The following is a 21,518-nucleotide window of genomic DNA, read 5'->3' on the forward strand; positions in this document are numbered from 1 at the left end:
GCAGTAAAGCAGGGCTGACACTTCATTCCCTGATCTCAGGGACATATCACAAACATACTACTGTAATGTGTTGTAATACTTCAATGCTTTTACATTTGGGGCCTCCTACTTGCCTTTCTAAACACACATGCTTTAAAAGCTTAAGTAATCTATTTAAAATAAGTATTTTCCTCCTAAAAATCTAGATTTCTCTTACTTATAAGATATCAAATAAAAGGCAAGGGAATTATTTATTGTTACTCAGAACATAATTAATCATGCATCCTAGTCTCTTCTTTAGTTATTTGAGGAGAAATAAACCACCACTGCAATTGGTTGTTTCAGAGAAGAAAACCTTTCATCTAAAACATGCAGAGCAATCTTTGCCACAAAGTTGCACAGCTCTCTTCGGCCACCCAAAATAAAAAACACTAAGCTTCCCAAGAGTGACTTTAAACATTTAAACAAAGATATGCCTATTTGGAACAAATACTGTACAATGAGTAATTATTTATAGTCAATAAATCTAGTAAAAATCATTGGAATGAAATCTTCTTACACTGACTTTTCACTTAAACACACAACATTTATTTGTGCTGAGTAACAACACACAAATTGGAATACCATATAAATTAATACCAAATAAAATATTATCACATTAAGACACATTTGATGGACTTTTAAAAAAGAGTGTCTGCTAATACATGAGGTACTGAGAGGGGACAATGTCATTCTCTAGGTCCCTTAAGGGGTCACTGAGTGAGTCTGGATGGAGAACTGCAAGGCCCAGCTTGGCCACTTGCCTCAGCAATTCTCAGGAGCTCTGCTTACACTATTTTCTTAAGACAGAGTAACATCTCCCAGGAAAATTCTTCAAAGCCCAGTTGGAATGCCTCTTCCAAATGGAACTCTTTCTAACTTTCCAAGTCCAAATTAGCCATTCCTCCTCCTATACTCTCACTCAAGTTACATTCCATAACAATTAGTTTTTTATATCTGTAAAGGTCCTAGTCCCATGGACCAATTCTCATGCTCTGCCCACAGCAGGTAATTAAAAAGTGTATCTGTTGAATTGTATCTTGCTAAAATAGATCCAGAAGGGCCTGCTGGGATTATGTGGTCTAGCCTCTTCATTCTACAGTTCAAGGAAAGGAGTGAGCCACCCAATACATACAGCAGGTTGTGATGTGAGTGGAACCTGAATTCTGTGCTTCCCTCGAGTGGCTGTCACTGGGTTAGTGCTCTTGGAGCTCTAATCCCTGACCCAGCAGAGTGCTCATTTTGGGAGGTGACAAAGACTGGCCTAGTTCCCTTGTCACTACACAGTGAAGCAGAAAACTGATATAATGAAAGCAACGCTGAGACTGGTATCATATGGAAGGAAGCTAAGATAGTTTTTAAAAAGATAAACACAATATATGTTCAGGGTCCTGGCTAATCTTCCTAACTCATGCAATGGGCTACTGGTCAGACCCAAGTGACAGTTTAGATGTCTGAATAAGTGAGTATGCTCTACCAAGTGAGGAACTCATTTAAGAAGAGTTCTTAGCATTTTTTCATGTGTCTGATAGCCATTTGTATTTCTTGATTGGAGAAGTGTCTGTTCATATCTTCTGCCCATTTTTTGATGTGTTTGTATGTTTCGTGTGGGTTGAGTTTGAGGAGTTCATTATAGATCCTGGATATCAACCTTTTGTCTGTACTGTCATTTGCAAATATCTTCTCCCATTCCGTGGGTTGCCTCTTTGTTTTTTTGACTGTTTCCTTTGCTGTGCAGAAGCTTTTGATTTTGATGAAGTCCCAGAAGTCTATTTTCGCTTTTGTTTCCTTTGCCTTTGGAGACGTATCTTGAAAGAAGTTGCTGTGGCTGATATCGAAGAGATTACTGCCTATGTTCTCCTCTAAGATTCTGATAGATTCCTGTCTCACGTTGAGGTCTTTTATCCATTTTGAGTTGATCTTTGTGTACGGTGTAAGAGAATGGTCGAGTTTCATTCTTCTACATATAGCTGTCCAGTTTTCCCAGCACCATTTATTGAAGAGACTGTCTTTTTTCCACTGTATATTTTTTCCTGTTTTGTCGAAGATTAATTGACCATAGAGTTGAGGGTCCATATCAGGGCTCTCTACTCTGTTCCACTGGTCTATGTGTCTGTTTTTATGCCAGTACCATGCTGTCTTGGTGATCACAGCTTTGTAATAAAGCTTGAAATCAGGTAAGGTGATGCCACCAGCTTTATTTTTGTTTTTCAACGTTTCCTTAGCGATTCGGGGTCTCTTCTGATTCCATACAAATTTTTGGATTATTTGCTCCAGCTCTTTGAAGAATGCCGGTGGAATTTTGATCGGAATGGCATTAAAAGTATAGATTGCTCTAGGCAGTATCATCATTAGCCCTCAGGGAGATTCAAATTAAAACCACATTGAGATATCACCTTACACCAGTTAGAATGGCCAAAATTAACAAAACAGGAAACAACATGTGTTGGAGAGGATGTGGAGAAAGGGGAACCCTCTTACACTGTTGGTGGGAATGCAAGTTGGTGCAGCCTCTTTGGAGAACAGTGTGGAGATTCCTCAAGAAATTAAAAATAGAGCTTCCCTACGACCCTGCAATTGCACTCCTGGGTATTTACCCCAAAGATACAGATGTCATGAAAAGAAGGGCCATCTGTACCCCAATGTTTATAGCAGCAATGGCCACAGTCGCCAAACTATGGAAAGAACCAAGATGCCCTTCAACGGATGAATGGATAAGGAAGATGTGGTCCATATACACTATGGAGTATTATGCCTCCATCAGAAAGGACGAATATCCAACTTTTGTAGCAACATGGACGGGACTGGAAGAGGTTATGCTGAGTGAAATCAGTCAAGCAGAGAGAGTCAATTATCATATGGTTTCACTCATTTGTGGAGCATAACCAATAGCATGGAGGACAAGGGGCGTTAGAGAGTAGTAGGGAATTTGGGTAAATTGGAAGGGGAGGTGAACCATGAGAGACTATGGACTCTGAAAAACAGTCAGGGGTTTGAAGTGGCGGGGGGGTGGGAGGTTGGGGTACCAGGTGGTGGGTATTATAGAGGGCACAGCTTGCATGGAGCACTGGGTGTGGTGAAAAAATAATGAATACTGTTTTTCTGAAAATAATTAAATTGGGAAAAAAAAAAAAAAAAAAAGAAGAGTTCTTAGAACTTCTGGCTGAGAATAGGAGAAGTTTGTAATGAAAGCATGTCTTAATCATCAGAAGAATCACCACACATCCAGCAATCTTTTTGGAGTTTGAAAATGTGACCTCAGAAATAATTTTACTGTATATCAACACATAAGATTGTGCAGGAAGAATAAAGTAATAACAAGCCTTCCCTGGCTCGCCCATTGTCTCGGGCAGGTGGTCCCCAAGCTCCTGGCTCTAGTTATGCTACAGATCTTCCTTCAATTCCATCAACAATTCTTGGCAGTTTTCTACTTTGGAATGTTTGCTGTACCCCTATCTAGAGACTCTTCTCCCTATTCTCTGTGTGGTTGATGCCTTCTCCTCCATTAGTTCTCACCTAAAGTGCTATCTCAGAGAGAGGGCCTTTTGACCAACCTACATAAATTAGGTTTTCACTCAGCCCAGATTCTTCCTCCTCTTATTATTTTAATGATGCCCTATTTGTATCCTTTATAACACATGATAAATTGAATACTTTACTTGTGTATTTATGATAAAGGCCATATATACACACACACACATATATATAAATATATATACAAACATTCACACACACATACACACATATTGTTTAGATCCCAGTGAGATATATCGATATATCGATATATCTCACTGGGATCTAAACAATGCCTGCTGAATTCTAGATAGTACACAATAAAGACTGATTTGTTGAATAAATTAATAGATTCAGAATATTTTTATAAAAAAAATTCAAAATTATTTGAGGACCCTAGGAAGCCTTAACACATTTTGAGAAACACAACTCTACTTTATAAAATGTCTACAATAAGAACAAATTTCAAATATTGGTTTAGTAAAGATTTTCAGATTACTTCCTTACAGATTTTTGATAGGTACCAATTACTTCAGAAGTAAAACTTAAGTTTTTTTCAGTGCTGATCTATGTGAAAAAAGTCTACACCTGATTAATCACTAATACCTAATAATAAACATTCAATTGTCTGTAATCTAAAGATAAAAAAAAAAGAATGGCATGTAGTTACACAGCTCAGACACAAAGAAAAAATATTTGGGGGTTCATTAACAGAGAAAACAAAAATGAATGATTCTCAAAGAATGACAATTTTCAGAGAAATGCTCCCGCTTTTTAGGAAATAAAAATGGATGAAGAAAACAGAAGTAGCATTCTTTCTACAAGAGAAAATCTGATTAAAAACTAATACTGGAAAATCTGAATGGGAACATCATGAAAAGTAAATAAATGGATACTGTGCATCCTCTTCAAAGAGTTAGTATATGTGGTTTTTTAGTTTCTTTACTACTCAGAGGAAAAAAATTACAATACCATTACTGTGATGCACATTTTCCAACACTGTCACTTGACTGGTAGTAGGTTTGGATCCATTCACCATTTTTCAATTCTGATAGATGACATTTTACCAAAGCCATTTGATATTTTTTAAAAAGTAACACCTACAGTGGGTTTTTTTGGGATTAAAAGGGTAAAAATCTATTACCTGCATAAAATCTGAAATCTGAATATTTAGACTTTTTATAATTTAAAAAGGCAAAATTTAATATAACTCCAAATAAAAGCCAAAACAGAATTGGCCAAGCATAAGAACATTGTACACTATATTTTTTATAGTGTTTTTGTGTACAAGAATGACTATAAAATTAAATTGTCTTATTTCTAGCAATTTTCTTCCATAAACAATAGCCATCACTGCTTAAAGGGTTGCTTGCAAACTTACTAGAAATATTTTTTGGAATATATTCTAGTCTTCAAAACAAACAGTAGCTGTCAAATTCTTACTGCATAATCTAAAATGTTAATCCATGTACTGTATTTCATTTGTAATAAGTCTTTGTGATAAGGTTAACACTTCAACACACAACACAAATAAGAGAGCACCGAAAAATGAAAATTACTTTGCTTATGTTTCTGTATTAGAATTTTATTTGCTAAAGGGTAAAAACAGATTTGCAAAATTCACAGTTAACTTAAAACAATAGTTTTAAACCTTTTATTCCTAGCCCTTACTGCCTTCAGGAAGGAGAGAACATCTGGTTATTTAAGGAACACAATATGTTCACATTTTCTATGACTTTTGTTTCTAATTGGGTTTTAAAATTTTTTTTTTGAATTTAAACAACTAGTTAGAACAATGTTTTTTAATCACTTCATATTTTTCAGACTGTCCTCCTTCTATCCCTCTACTTCATTTAGTGGATTGTTTTTGGAAATCTGCTCAGTGGTTCTAATATGATAAAGACAAGAAAATGAGAATTAGGATTATGGTCTGAGGAACTTAGTATGGAAGCTGTATTTATGGTGAACAGAATATATAGGATGCTACAAACAGATATCTGACATTTGGTGTCTTTACATAGCATAGATTTAAGAAAATTTCTAATAGTTCTAGGTCTACTTATATACATAGTAGTTTTATTTATTACAGATATAAATTAAATGTCTATTGTAAATTGAATAATTTTTAATGACACATACTAGTAAACAGGAGTCTACTAGTTTTAAAAGCTATAGTTCCTATGTGGACAGGTGGTTGGAAGACCTGGGTTCAATTGCTGGCTCTGCCACTGACAAGCTGTATTAAAGAAGTCTCTAACTTCACTTAGATCCTTAGTTTGTTCAACTACAGAAGCAGAAGCTGGATTAGAACTCTAGGTTCCCTGCAGTTCTGAAATTCTGACAGTCACAGTAGGGTATATTAACTAGATTCTTTGTCTTTTTGTTCCATAATACTTGAAGGTGATGATAGGATTTCAAACAATTCTGACACAAAGCAAATTAAGGAACTAGATGCCCTTTAAGTTCAAGTTGTGGGGTTCATTCACCATCTTGATAAAAATGGCAGCTGACATATACACAACTGGCAATGGCTTCCATGGGATGTGGGTATGGGTTCCAGAAATAGGCTAAATGAGTGAGATCCACTTAGAGTCAATGCGGTATACTGGGAGAGGCTTAGCAACTGTGTCAGAATTCAATTCTACCACTATTTTCTTAATGCCATCTACTGCAGAACACAAAGCTAAACACAAAAAAATTAGCAGGATCATATGGAATAATGCATGCAAAGAAATAAGAAAACAGCTAAAATACAAGGTCCTTAGGGGGACTCAAAGGCAAAAACATGTCCTATCTGAGCCTGGGAATGGCTTCCTGAAGGAGGTAGAAGATATGCTAGGAATCTCAGGAGGAGATGGATACATACAAGGGTCATGGAGTCACTCTAGCTAGCTTGGAAGCTTACGAGTTTTTGGCCTTGGGAAAGCCACATAACCTTACCCTGTCTACACTGAAAAAGAATGAAAAAAGATAACCTCCTTTGTCTAACTCCCAGCTTGTTATAAGGACCGAAGTAAGCACATCAAAGTGCTTAGAGACTATGAAGGTGGATGATCTTCTTATTACAGTTTACAGCCCCATTATTTCACTCTGTTCAAATAAGAAATCCTTTTGCAGTAAACCCTACATCTGATATAAAACAATTAAAGCTCAGTGTCTCATGCTCTAGTTGCAGAGTCTGTTCTCAACTGAGAAATCTCCACTGGGATTTATGGAAAGCAGTAGGACAAAGTGCTTTTCTGAAGCTGGCAATGAACTTGGAGGGCTCAGAGTTCCTTGTTTATTTTTATTTTATTGAGTCTGTCAGCAGCACTCAACACTACTGTCACAAGGAACTGGGCTATGCGAAAATGTACTTTCATGCCTCAAATCTCATCCTTCTACTAGTTCACTTCACAGAGACTCAGTGTGTTTATATACTTACTCTGATCTCCTTGAATTGGGAATGATTCAAGTATTTTAAGTGTTTCATTGTTAATAATAAATAGGAAAAAAAATTAAGCATGCTGATGTTTGGATTTTTAGAGGATACGGGCGGGGTACTAACACCATCTTTCCCTCTTTTTCTTCCCCCTCAGTGTAAATGGCCTGCTATAGGAATTTATAATGACATTACCGCACTGAAAACTCTGTCCACTTGTGGATTTCTATGTTATATATAAACTTGTGCTTTGTGTCTGCTTTCCGTAGCACTGGACTGGATCACTGTAAGTCAGCTCTTTGTGGACAAAGGAGCTCTGGCTGGGCGGGTCATTAGATGCAATTTAATTCAACCCCAAAAGATAAGACCAAGATACAGCAAGCATGAGTTCCCCCAAATCACAAGGATGGTTTTTAGCAAAGTCAAGATTTGACCCAGTGTCCTGAGTCCTAATTCAGTCTCCTTGCTCCTTAACTAAATCTATCATCTTGCTGGATTAACCACGTGAAAGCCCCTTAAAAAAATATACATCTTTCTTTATTTTTCCTATAGATATCATCCTTCTATAAACTTGTTCTCAACAGCCTTTTAACATGATTCCTTCCTCTGCCTGATCAATCTCTTCTATCTCAGAAATATCAGTTTAGGTCCTATATTTTGGACCATTATCTTGATTATGTTTTTACTTAGTTAGACCCTAAATGTGAAAGTGGAGAATACTTTTTTTTTTTTTTTAAGATACTTAGGCTATTATGCTATTATTTTTTCTCTTAATCCTCAGAGAATATATTTTTTAATGCTTATAGACTTGGGTTTATTATAATTCTATCATGCACACTACCTTATTGAGATAAAAAGTACTCTATTAAAATCACAGATTCCACTAATAACACTGACAGATTTATTATACAGAAACCTGCCTCTAGGTGAGTGGATGATTCATAGCAAGATCAACCATATTTAGCCAGGGAAAAATTACCAAGATCAATAGGTTTAGATAACATATTCACTTCTCCCTTCAGCAAAGCCAAATAAATCATGCAAGTACAGAATTCAGATAGTTATTTTAACAATTTTCCCCACTCTGTATGATTCTAAGAATTCCTAACACTGAGCTGACAGAATTTACCTTAAGTTTATAGACCAAAACTCATATACCTCATTGACAAGTAGTCAAATTCTTTATTTCTTTTATAGGTATTTCATAGTTGTGGTTATTTTTTTTATAAAAGTACATACATAAAAATATGGGAGTTTTGATTTTATAATCAGACTCCTAAGTTTTACCAGAAAAAAAATTTTTCCTTATGTATCAGAGAAATTACGGATTATATCTCTGATACTCAATGAAATCTTGTGTGGGAGAAATTATATAAAATTGTGTATGTTTGTAGAAAATGGTATAAGCACAAGGAAATAAAATCTTTTAAATCTATCAAAGAATAAATAAAGGTCATACTGAAATGTTGAAGTCAATAGTCGAGGGAAAGGAGAAATCCTTTCGAATTAAAATTTACGTTAAACTTGGAGGCCCAAGTCGATCAGACAGAGCTTTGGCAATGGATCCAGAGACAGACTGACTCAAAGACAGTTTGACAACTGCCAACATGACTGTTGGGAATTCTGCCAAAGAGCCAAAGGCTGGGATTACCACCCAATGCCTGGCATTCTCATACTTGTGTTTGAAGCTCTCTCTCTTATACTTCATCCAATATTTTTGTTTGGCTCAAAAGCATCAAGGATTCACAGATTTTTTTAGATCATTAAATGTTCTTATTTTCAAGAAATATAACATTAGTTGTAAAAGAGCACACTTCTTCTCTGAAGTGTAAAGAAAATTTGGGTGGCTTGCTTTAAGTTCAAATAGAGAGATTAGCATTAAAGTCTGTTTAAATCTTTATTAGGTAACTCTTCACCCACAAAATAAAAAATACATATTCCTTGGGGCGCCTGGGTGGCTCAGTGGGTTAAGCCGCTGCCTTCGGCTCAGGTCATGATCTCAGAGTCCTGGGATCGAGTCCCGCATCGGGCTCTCTGCTCAGCAGGGAGCCTGCTTCCCCCTCTCTCTCTCTGCCTGCCTCTCTGCCTACTTGTGATTTCTCTCTGTCAAATAAATAAATAAAATCTTTATAAAAAAATACATATTCCTAATATGAAATGATTTGAGTATTTCATTATGTCTAAAACTTTCACAGAACCAGTCCTTTTTATAGCTTTAATGTCTTGCTCCTCACATGGCCTCTGAGGCTCTTGCTGTGAGGGGTACCAATGATGATTAAGTGTGGCTATAAGGAGAAGCAGTTGCTGAACTACTTCCTTGAGTTATTAGGAAGGAGGAGGGCAGAACGACCTTCTGAGGGACAAGAGATGTGTGTTGCAGTTTCTCATGGCAATGTCCACTTAAGATACCTGCTAAGTTGCTAGCCAATGAGGTATATGAGTTTTGCCTAAGGCTCTAGGCAGGCAAATTCTGTTATTAGGCAAATTCATCACACAATTCTAGGTCATCACACAAATTCTCCATTCATGCCAAGAAACCAATTTTTCACCCAACTTAAAATTTTGCATATTCTCTTTGGAAAGCTTACCTTTGGATCTCGAAGGAACAGAGCCTTAAGAATCAATGAGTGTACATCCCCAATTAGTGGGTAATGCATCAGAAGGCCAAGACAGGTCTGGTAGTTACTAGAGATCACTAAATAAGAGGGAAAAAAAAAAGGTATTCAGAAGCAATACTGTTTAAGATGTTTGCATTACTTGAGAGTAAAAAAAATAACAACTTAGATTCAAAAAAAGTAAACCAATAACTCAATTAATTTGATAAAAGGAAATAGGGAGAAGGGATCTTTACCAAATGGCCTTTGAAGCAGCACACTTACTGTTAACTGCAATCTAATATCTAGCACTTATCCTCAGGGGGTGTTGGAAGAAGAGCCTCAGATATAGAGATGTGTACGTTTGCAATATAAATAAACTCTCAGAAGCATGCATATTTATTGCCATTTATATGCCTGTGTTTAAATGTCTCTAGTTTTGCTACTTAGAAATTAGTAACAAAAATCTTATGAATGGGAAAGAACCAGTTTAAAATTCTCGTAAAATAGTATTTACCCTAATTATTATGCTTCCTAAGTTACATATGTTACATTTATTCTTTTATATATAAATATTACATAATTCAAAGTTAAAAATATAATTTCTTCCAATTATTTTTTTCTAAAGGTAATGAGAAATTTAGGGAAGAGTATCTATGCAGCATTTCTTGCAGGAAAAATGTCAAAATCTTCATAGATAAGCCTAACTGTGTTCCTTAGACTGTCATTTAATTTTTTTCCCAAATCAACCTAATTATGGGCGCAATTATTAAACACATCTTTTCAGGCAGGTCTATGTAAACTACTTCATTTCTTGGCAATCCATCTGCCACTGCTGTCACAGTCGGGCCCATTAACGATGCTTGTTTTGTAAGCCACACTGACTGCCTCCACAGCACTGATTGTGAAGAAACTTTACAGTTACAACTTCGTGTTGTTGCAACCGAATCCTTTTCATTAATCAGAACAAGCAACTGAAAAATATTCCATAGGAAATCTGATTCTATAGAAACAACACAAATCACAACATTAACAACTGTTTGTGATCAGAAATACCCTTGATTATTAGACTTTTTTTTTTTCCTTTCTTTTGTTGGAAGCACCATTTTTTGCAACAGCTTCCTACCCCTCCCCCTTCCCATGAACATTATGGGGAAAGGAGACAGGACTGGGCAAAATGAATAATTATAATCTATGTAAGGAACCACTTTATCATCTTCATTTCCGTTGCTGATCTGACAGCTTGTAATTTCATACATCTGCTTTCATTTGTAAAGCACTCACTTATCCTACCTTTTCTGTATCTGTTCAGACTCTTCTCTTCTTATTCCTTCATTTTGTCATATTCACATTCAGTTACCTGTTGTCCTTTCTCCTCTAGAATTTGAAAAGCTAGTATATTGAGAATGGTATAATGTTTCCATGTAGGGTTTTCTTTGAGAGTTAACAAATAAATAAAACTTAGATAATCAATTCATTTTCCAACTCCTACTTTCCCAAATATTATGATGTTTATATACTAGTAACTGGCCCGGGGAGAATTCCTGTATATTTTGTAAGAGAAGCAAACGGTTCTGGGTTATGGATTCCAAGATGTGGGTCTGAATCCTGGGACACCATCTGAACCTTTTCTAAGGTTGCCGTAAGATCAAAGGACATAATCTGTTCAACCAGTGGACAGATGCTGATCAAAACCTGTTGTGGGTAACCTCTTTGAGCTTCAGTTCGGTCATGTGGAAAACAACATCCTGATCTAAAAAAAAAAAAAGTGACCTGCTGAATTTATTCAATCCAATAGCTACTTGTTGAGTACCTAATTGATGACAGGTGCTATGTTTAGAGGGGATGCAGAGATAAGCAAAACACAGTCCTTACTCTGAAGAAAATTAAAGTGCCGAAGGGTAGATGTAGAAAGAGACAGGGGTTATTGCTACTAATACCACTAAGATGACAATCAGTCCCTAAAGACTTACCAAGACTAGGCCCTATGTCAAGAGCTTTCCCTATATTATCTCATTTAATTTTTATGAGAATCGTGTTATAAGGGTAAAATTATTATCCCTGTCTTACAGGTGAGAAAACTAACACTTGGAAAGGTTAAGTCATTTGCCCAAATCATATAGTGGTTTGGTAGTGGAGCAAGATTTGAAATTTCGAAGCCTAGCTACAGGGTCCAAGCTCTAATACATAGCTTTGTTTTGAAAAAGCAATTGTTTTAAAAATCAGAGAACACAATGATGCAAAGAGTCCCTGCAAACTAGAAGAGTCAATTAGTATTATTACTCTCACATAGTAGTTTTGAGGAGCTTGGAAAGTCAGCATAACCCAGTCTCTAGGAGAGCCTGATATAGACAGGTATTTATTTGGAGGGATGAGGGCAATAATCCTGTTCTTACAACTAGACAGAACTTTTGAAGCTGTCGGAAGCTATAAAATATGTAAGGGAAGCCAAATAATATGTTAATACTCCACTTGCAGAATGAATGAAGGCGCTAACATTCCTTCCTTTCATCCATCCAGTCACTGAACATTAATGAACATTTCCTGAGCATCTTCTATATCCCACACACACACAGACAGTGCTAGGCATACTAGGTACTAGGGATATAATGGCAAACGAATCTGAGCTCTGAAGGGTAGCAGAACATGCCACCTGAAATACTGCTGTGGGGTACTTGCTTTGGCAGCATATACACTAAAACTGGAATGACAGAGAAGATTAGCACGCAAATTCATGAAGCGAAATCCTGCTCCAGGAGTACAGGACATGCCACCCTAAAGTATGCCACTTGGGTATATTGATTGTTTTGAGCTGTAGGCACTTGAAAAACAGCAAATGCACAGTGAGACTTTTCTCTGAACTCCCCTTATCTGCCTAAAGATAAATCCTCCAGAAGGAAGTCAGCTGTAATAAATTCCCCCAAGACAAACTTTGTCACAGATTCATACCTCTCATCTATTCTTCTAAGGGCCCATTCGTCTTTCCTAAAAATCCTCTCCACCTTTCTTTATTAAGGTGGTATTTAATCCTGAGTTCTAAAACCATATCTTTGACAGCTGGTCATTTTCCTAAGTTTCTACCATATACAAATGAGGCATACATTTATATATATGTCAACATATGTTAATTATATAACTATAATATATATTTATTAAATAACAGAATATATAATCATATAATAATAATACATACATACGTTAATAAACTTGTTTTTCTAATTAACTTTTTTTTTTAATTGAAAGAAACCCAGAAGATGTTTCTTCCTAGAAACATCATGAAAGAAAGGGAAGCAAGGGCAAAAATGAACTATTGGGACTTCACCAAGAGCAAAAGCTTTTGCACAGCAAAGGAACAATCAACAAAACCAAAAGACAACCAACAGAATGGGAGAAGATATTTGCAAATGACACATCAGATAAAGGGCTAGTATTCAAAATCTCTAAAGAACTTATCAAACTCAACACCCAAAGAACATATAATCCAATCAAGAAATGGGCCGAAGAAAAATAATGAATACTGTTTTTCTGAAAATAAATAAATTGGAAAAAAAAACACAAAAAACCCATGAGACAAAAATCACAAACTCAAAAAAAAAAAAAAAAGAAAAGAAAAGAAAAGAAATGGGCAGAAGATGTGAACAGACATTTCTGCAAAGAAGACATCCAGGTGGCCAACAGACAAATGAAAAAGTGCTCCATATCACTCGGCATCAGGGAAATACAAATCAAAACCACAATGAGATACCACCTCACACCAGTCAGAATGTCTAAAATTAACAAGTTGGGAAACAACAGATGTTGGCGAGGATGCGAAGAAAGGGGAACTCTCCTACACTGTTGGTGGGAATGCAAGCTGGTGCAGCCATTCTGGAAAACAGCATGGAGGTTCCTCAAAAAGTTAAAAATAAAGGTGCCTGGGTGGCTCAGTGGGTTAAAGCCTCTGCTTTCGGCTCAGGTCATGATCCCAGGGTCCTGGAATCGAGCCCTGCATCGGACTCTCTGCTTAGCGGTGATCCTGCTTCCTCCTCTCTCTCTCTCTCTCTCTCTCTCTGCCTGCCTGCCTCTCTGCTTGCTTGTGAATCTCTGTCAAATAAATAAATAAAATCTTAAAAAAAAATAAAGTTGAAAATAGAGCTACCCTACGACCCAGCAATCACACTACTGGGTATTTACCCTAAAGATACAAATGCAGTGAAACGAAGAAGCATGTGCACCTGAATGTTTATAGCAGCAATGTCCACAATAGCCAAACTATGGAAAGAACCTCGATGTCCATCAACAGATGAATGGATAAAGAAGAAATGGTATATATAAACAATGGAATACTATGCAGCCATTAAAAGAAATGAAATCTTGCCACTTGCAGTGATGTGGCTGGAACTCGAGGGTATCATGCTGAGCAAAATAAGTCAATCAGAGAAAGACAATTATCATATGATCCCTCTGATAGGAGGAATTTGAGAGACAAGGTAGCGGGTTGTGGGGGGTAGGGAAGGGAAAAAGTGAAACCAGATGGAATGGGGAGGGAGACAAACTGTAAGAGAAAGACTCTTAATCTTACAAAACAAACTGAGGGTTGCTAGGGGGAGGGGGATTGGGAGAAGGTGGCTGGGGGATGGACACTGGGGAGGGTATGTGCTATGGTGAGTGTTGTGAAGTGTGTAAGCCTGATGATTCACAGACCTGTACCCCTGGGGCAAATAATACATTATATGTTAATAAAATAATTAAAAAAGAAGAAGAAAAAAGAAACCCAGCTGAAAACCTAAAAGATACAGTTTTACCTCTGCTACAGTCCCGTTTTCAGATAATACTATCTCTAATTTATTAAGGAAAACTTGTACTTTGAGAACACTTAAGTTGCAATTACATATGCTAAGTATTAAGTCCCTTTGGAATAACTGTGCCCAATTTAGAGTAGGAAGGGAGAAAAACACAAGGTGTTTTAGAAACAAAATAGTGGGGATCTGACAGAATAAGAATTTACTTTTGATCTTTGCAGCAAAGTTTTGCTGAACGTGAAAAGCTCATGTGCAGTGCTTTTCCTTCCCTAACATTGACTCCATCAGAGCAGGGCAGTAACACAGGAAACAAAGTGAAGATTAAAAAAAGGCCAAGTTTTGGCATTTCCCTACATTTGAAATCAAGCATGTATACGCTTTAGAGACAAAGTACTGAAGCTACACACTTTGAAGAGCGTGTTCAGAGAAATGGAAGACAAAGGTGAGTGGCAGGTGGAAAATATACTGGCTCTGGGGTCAGATGATCTAGGTGAGAATCTTGATCAGATCTAGATTAGAATGCTGGCTAGACACTCATTATGTGTGTGGACTTAAGCAAGGTACTGAACTTCATGGGCTTTCTTTCCTCCACTGATAAAACCATAACGATGCTTCTTACTCTAGCTGCAGGGTTTCTGTAAAGGCAGCCCTGATGCAAGGGAGTGTGCTTCCCAGCTCGCTTAATTCTTGCTGACTGGCACTCTCGCCGCCCAAAGCGGAGCTGGCCTCTTTTGTCTCTGCTTTTAAATGGCACATTACTGTTCTGGAGTTGTCTAAGGAAGCTGGTTTAAACAGTTTCTCCAGTCATAACAAACAAAAACATAATGCAATCAGTAAAGATAGAGGATGCTATTGTTTTGAGAAAGCTTAGAGCAATACGGTTAAATAACTTAACGGCTGATTCAAAGTTAACTGCACCTACAACTGGTAACACTTGCAAGTAGAACACTTCATTCACATTATTTAATTTTGTATTTAGATATACCTCCTTTCCCCAAGGTAATAAAATGAACCAGGACCAGCTAACCAAAGAACACAAAACTAAATGTAGAATTCTTTTTAAAAAAATTCTCTAAAATTAAGAACAGTAATAGCTATCACTTATCAAGCATCTAGAATGGGCCTGGAAACTTGCTATATATTACATAATCACACCATGAATCCTTCTAATCCCCACTAAAGCAGGTATTATCATCAACCCCACATTTCAGACAAGGAAATAGCATTACGGAGAGGATGAACTACACATCTGAGGCCACTGAGCTCCTAAAAGGCAGAGAGGGCTAAGCAAAGTTCTGCGTAGCTGAAAGCCTCACCCTTGACCACCGTATCCTATGCTTTCTTGTATTCCTACCAGAAAATTCCACGCAAAGGAGGCCAGTTCAGACACGGTGCAGATGGCTTCTGAATGCCAACTATATGTGAGCCATAGAGAAGCCTCTAAGCTACACTGAGAAAAGCCCTCCATATATAAGGCCAGGTAAAGTAAATTATTTAGAAATAGGCATGAATTCTTGTAGTTAGCTCTTAAATGGCAGAGAAAATAGATAAGCATGAGTCAAAATTAAAGATAGTTAGCTAACAACAACAAAAAAGAAAACTTTAAGGCCTTAACATTATTTATTTTCCCTCTCCACTGAAAACAAAGCCGACGGGTAGGTAAGTGTCTTGCAAGGTACCTGGCATACAGAAGACACGGTTGCCACCGTGACAACTGCCTCTCTAAGCACCTTCAATTAGAGCAATATCCACTCTCGAAACATAACACGAATGCACACTCTTCCATAAATAATGGGATGGTCCTGGGGCACCTGGGTGGCTCAGTGGGTTAAAGCCTCTGCCTTCAGCTCAGGTCATGATCCCAGGGTACTGAGACCGAGCCCCGAGTCGGGCTCTCTGCTCAGGGGGAAGCCTGCTTCCCTTCCTCTCTCTCTGCCTGCCTCTCTGCCTACTTGTGATCTCTGTCAAATAAATAAATAAATAAATAATCTTAAAAAAAATGGGAGGGTCCTTATTTCTCTAGTGGGTTTTGTGCAGAAATATGAGAAATTTAAATTCAATTTTGGAAAGAGAATAATCTCAAGTTCTGCAGAGCTCAATCTTTTTTTCTAGAAAAAAAAAACTTAAGAAAAACTTTTAAAAGATTTTCCATAATCAGTACACTTAATGAGTGGTTCAAACTCACAACCCTGAGATCAAGAGTTGCATGCTCTACTGACTGAACCAGCCAAGCAACCCTAGGAAAAAACCTTTAAGAAGTGTTCTTTTTAAAGCTTCCCAAGCTTAATACACTTTAAACAGAATTTATTTATTTATTTATGTCAAACAACATAAGAGATCTCAAGAATTTGTATTTTTTAAAAATACAGTGTTGTCAATGGAAAGGTAGTAAGCAAGCAAGCATCCAAGTGGAGGACTGCTAGTTGGTAGGGTGTGAGCACAGGACAAAGAACATTGTACTAGTGAAGTCAGCATAACTGCACATTATTCCAGAGAGCCGACGGGACTAGGATTAAGCTTGAAACAAATCAGCTACCTATACAGGCTTACGTTCTGTCATCATCTCTGCCTTGTTACCCATTAAGGGAACTAGTGAGAGGATATAGAGCAAAAACCTTTAAGTCTTCTAATGCAAGTTATTACCATTAATGTAGTAACTCTAAGGATAGATCTAGAATTGGGGCCCAAGTTCTATCTCCAAATTATAAAATGTTACAGAAATGAAATCTAAAAAATTTAGCATGTATTAAAATTTAGGAAAGAAATAGTAACATTAAATAATAATAATAAATAATATGACTCATAGTTTTTGCCTCTTATTTTAAAATCAAGTTCTAACCAATTTGATTATTTTTAACCAAGTGAAAGAAAACCATAGGTCAGGTTTTTAACTGTTTGTCAATATGAATACAGACACGTGTGTGTGTTGTATTTCACTGCTTAGTGATTTTTAATTCTTGACTCTGAAATATAGATCTGTCGGTAGACAGGGTTGAGGTACAGAAGATATTTAAGTAAGAAGTACTGACAATATCTCTTTCTTGTATTCGCTCGGCTAACAGGCATGTATTAAATACCTATTTTGATCCATGTACTGCTATGACAAGAAGAAAGACCCAATCTCCGCTTTCTCTTCATACTGCAGTGGAAGAGCAGCATCAGACTAACTGCAACCCAGGACAGAGCTGGAACAGTGGAGCATCCAGTGGGCTGTGACAACTGCTCGAGTGGGAAGCTGCAAGGTCAGTGAGCATCAGGCAACAAGTGGAAGTAAATGGAGGCAGGATGCTGCATGGCTCCTGTGGCAGGAGTGCTGAGGAGAAATGGAGACATGGAAGCAGGTGGGGGGTCCTGCTTATCCAGAGGGGATGGAGTTTGGATTTCACTCTGTAGCTGCTACTTCTGCTAGAAGACTACGTAATGTGATCCGGTTTGGTCTTAGGAAGATTAATACCAGCACAGGGTGAGGGAGGAAGAGGGACAGGATGCAGGGGGTCAGCTGAAATTCCGGTGATACCACAGAGAGGGGAAGATGAATAGTTAAAGTAAGCAAGGGGTTGAGGGGTAAAGTGGGCAGAATTGCTGGAAAAATGGATAGGCCTTTATATGCAATTAAATTTGAGATATGTGTGCATATGAGAAAGAAACAGAAAAGCAAAAGCAGACAATAAGAAATTATCAATAAAAATGTTAACGAATTTACATAATAAGGCTACTTAAAGAATATAGCAACTTTTCATTATTTCTCTGTGGAAGTTTAAAACATAGTTCTGATTTTTATGAAAGTTATACATGCACATAGTTTAAAAAATCCAATCATTCTAGAAGGCTGGTAATGAAAATAGCACTTGCTGTTTCCCACCCCCTATTTCCCAATCGCCAGCGGCACTTGCTTTCTTTTAGCTGATTAAAAAAAAATTTACCTCCCATATTGTGGAAAAAAACATGCTAATGTTACTAACTCTGACTTTAAATGTTTTCTACTGACTTTCCAGTCGAGAAGAAGCTTTAACTCACCTTGAGTACTGAAAGCCAACCCTCTGCCAACCTCTACAGCCACACATGAGCTCCTGGTCTCCCTCTCTTGAAGAGTTACACCATAATTCTGGTAAGTCAACTTTAAGAGTTTCCATTTTTATAACGAGGCAAATGTTATCTTACACAGTATATGATGACTACTCCTCCTTTTTCCACAGCCTCCTTTCTTTCTTGGAGTTTATAACTGCCATATTTTTCATTTGCCATGTCTTGCATGTATTTAATAGGAGTTTAGCCTTATATACTCTCCCAGTTATATACATATATTTTCGAAACTTCAAAAAAAATTTTAGGTCGTTTTAGCCATTTCTTTTTCTCCCTCTCTCTCTCTCCCTCCTCTTTCATTTTTTTGAGGACATTTCTCAATTTTTCATGAGCTCTCTGGCCTGTTCCCTCCTCCCAGAGATGCCCTTTACCTCTTGCATGTGTTGTATCCTTATTTCCTAGAGTACCTACCTTCCTCTTTCGTGCTTTTACACCCTTGTTCTGATGGAACACATCCTCTAAAAGCTTTATACACAGGACACGAATTTATTGAAAACTTCTCTGTTTGAAAAATTTATTTGACAATTAATGGTTAGGCTAGGTATGGAATTCCAGGCTAGAAATACGTTTCCCTCAGAAAAACAGCAGCTCTGTTCCAGAGTATTTTGGCTTCCAGTTAAAAAGTCTCAAACCATTCTAACTCCCATTCTTCTACGTGACCTATTTCTCTTCTCCCCGCCCCCATCTAAATTCATAGTAATGCACCTTAATTTGCATGTATTTTCATATATAATGGACCCTTTCAATTTAGAAATTCATGTTTTTCTGTTCAATTGGAAATTTCTCTTTAATTGCTTCACTGATGATTTTCTCCCTTCTGTTTTTTGTTTATTCTGTGTTTGTGATTTCTTTCTACTCTCTTTCTCTCTATTAAAAGAAATCTCATTATCTAGATGTTGGATCTCCTGGTCTGGTCCTTTAATTTTCTTTCTTATTTTCTAACTCTGTTCTATGTGCTGCTTCTTGGGATATTTTTTCAATTTTATATTCCAATCATCTTATTTGCATCATATTTTAATTTTCAATTACATTTTTTCTTTTTCTAAGATTTTATTTATTTATTTGAGAGAGAGAGGGAGCAAGTGAGCAAGCTTGCATGAGCTGCGACAGGGGTGGGATACAAAAGGGAGAAGCAGATTTCCTGCTCAGCAGGGAGTCCAGACACAGGGTTGATCCCAGGACCTGAAGATCATGATCTGAGCTGAAGGCAGACCCTCAACCAAATGAGCCCCCCCACGTGCTAACACTTTTTCCTTTGACTTATGTCTTTCCTAGCTCTCTGAGACATTTCCTCCTCATAGTTGTTTTTTCTCCTGGTTGCTTATTGAGATCCCTGCTTTCATTTTTTTTTTTTTCATTTTTTTTCCCCAATTTATTTATTTTCAGAAAAACAGTATTCATTATTTTTTCACCACACCCAGTGCTCCATGCAAGCCGTGCCCTCTATAATACCCACCACCTGGTACCCCAACCTCCCACCCCCCCGCCACTTCAAACCCCTGACTGTTTTTCAGAGTCCATAGTCTCTCATGGTTCACCTCCCCTTCCAATTTACCCAAATTCCCTACTCCTCTCTAACGCCCCTTGTCCTCCATGCTATTGGTTATGCTCCACAAATGAGTGAAACCATATGATAATTGACTCTCTCTGCTTGACTTATTTCACTCAGCATAATCTCTTCCAGTCCCGTCCATGTTGCTACAAAAGTTGGATATTCGTCCTTTCTGATGGAGGCATAATACTCCATAGTGTATATGGACCACATCTTCCTTATCCATTCATCCGTTGAAGGGCATCTTGGTTCTTTCCATAGTTTGGCGACAGTGGCCATTGCTGCTATAAACATTGGGGTACAGATGGCCCTTCTTTTCACGACATCTGTATCTTTGGGGTAAATACCCAGGAGTGCAATTGCAGGGTCGTAGGGAAGCTCTATTTTTAATTTCTTGAGGAATCTCCACACTATTCTCCAAAGAGGCTGCACCAACTTGCATTCCCACCAACAGTGTAAGAGGGTTCCCCTTTCTCCACATCCTCTCCAACACATGTTGTTTCCTGTTTTGTTAATTTTGGCCATTCTAACTGGTGTAAGATGATATCTCAATGTGGTTTTAATTTGAATCTCCCTGAGGGCTAATGATGATGAGCATTTTTTCATGTGTCTGATAGCCATTTGTATTTCTTGATTGGAGAAGTGTCTGTTCATATCTTCTGCCCATTTTTTGATTTTGATGCTTCTCTCAAATGTTTGGTGATTTTTTGGTGATCTGCTCATGTCCAAGAATGGGCGAGTCCAAAGGTAACTTGAAGCTTTGTGTGCATCGATGAGTGGGTCTGTTAACTCTAGGGTCTATATGGTCATTCTTGGGTAATCCCTGAGCCTACATTTTTAGGCCTTTTCTCTTGGGCTCACTGGGTTCCCCCAGAGAAGAATCTCCCAAATTTCTTCTAGAGGGGGGCAGTCTAGTTCCAGTGTTTGGGAATACTAAAGACGGTAAAAGAACACTGGTGGGCTCCATGTTCACTGAAACTCCCCAGGTCCCTAGTCCAGACATCCATTTTACCACCTCTAGGATAAATCCTTGACGTACTGGTCGGAGATCCGAGTAAGGCTGGAAACCCGAGTATATAACAGCTTCTTAAATACACTTTTGACCAGTTCTTGTTTTTCAGTCTTAACTTTTTCCCTCCCCCTACCAATTTCCATGTGATACCTAGCACTGCCAATTTCTATGCTTTTAGGCATTTTATGGGTTATTTCTTGGCTTTCTCCATTATCAATTTTGTATTTAGCTTTCTTGGATCTGCTAAGTCAGTTATCACTCACCCATCTGCTTTCCTACTTCCAAAAATCTCTGTAATCTCCTTCCTAATTCTCTGTGTCCTGTGTGTTTATGCTATTTAATGGGGTTTCAGGAGCAACAGGGGTAAATGCAGGAGCTCAATATAACACATCATATATGATATCCTTAATCACTTCTTCAATAACATTTCTACTCAGCTCTGGGCAGGTGAACTGACAGGGAAGAAGAATCTAGGTGAGGTGAGGGAGTAACTAAGTGGGGAAAGCCGAGGAAAAAGTTAAAAAGGAGAGAGGGTGAGACCTGG

The 21,518-nt window shown here is 37.6% G+C and overlaps 1 protein-coding gene across 4 annotated transcripts in view; it reads right to left on the bottom strand.

Annotated features, from left to right (window-relative positions):
- Window positions 1–21,518, bottom strand: part of TBC1D5 (TBC1 domain family member 5) — a 555,945-nt gene that overhangs the window by 116,013 nt on the left and 418,414 nt on the right. For all 4 annotated transcript variants that reach the window (XM_044252521.1, XM_044252518.1, XM_044252519.1 and 1 more), the window contains one exon: window positions 9,541–9,647. In XM_044252521.1, coding sequence (XP_044108456.1) covers window positions 9,541–9,647 — 107 coding nt within the window. The remainder of the gene's footprint in view (window positions 1–9,540; window positions 9,648–21,518) is intronic.

Source organism: Neovison vison, chromosome 6, assembly GCF_020171115.1.
Source record: "Neovison vison isolate M4711 chromosome 6, ASM_NN_V1, whole genome shotgun sequence".
NCBI lineage: Eukaryota > Metazoa > Chordata > Mammalia > Carnivora > Mustelidae > Neogale > Neogale vison.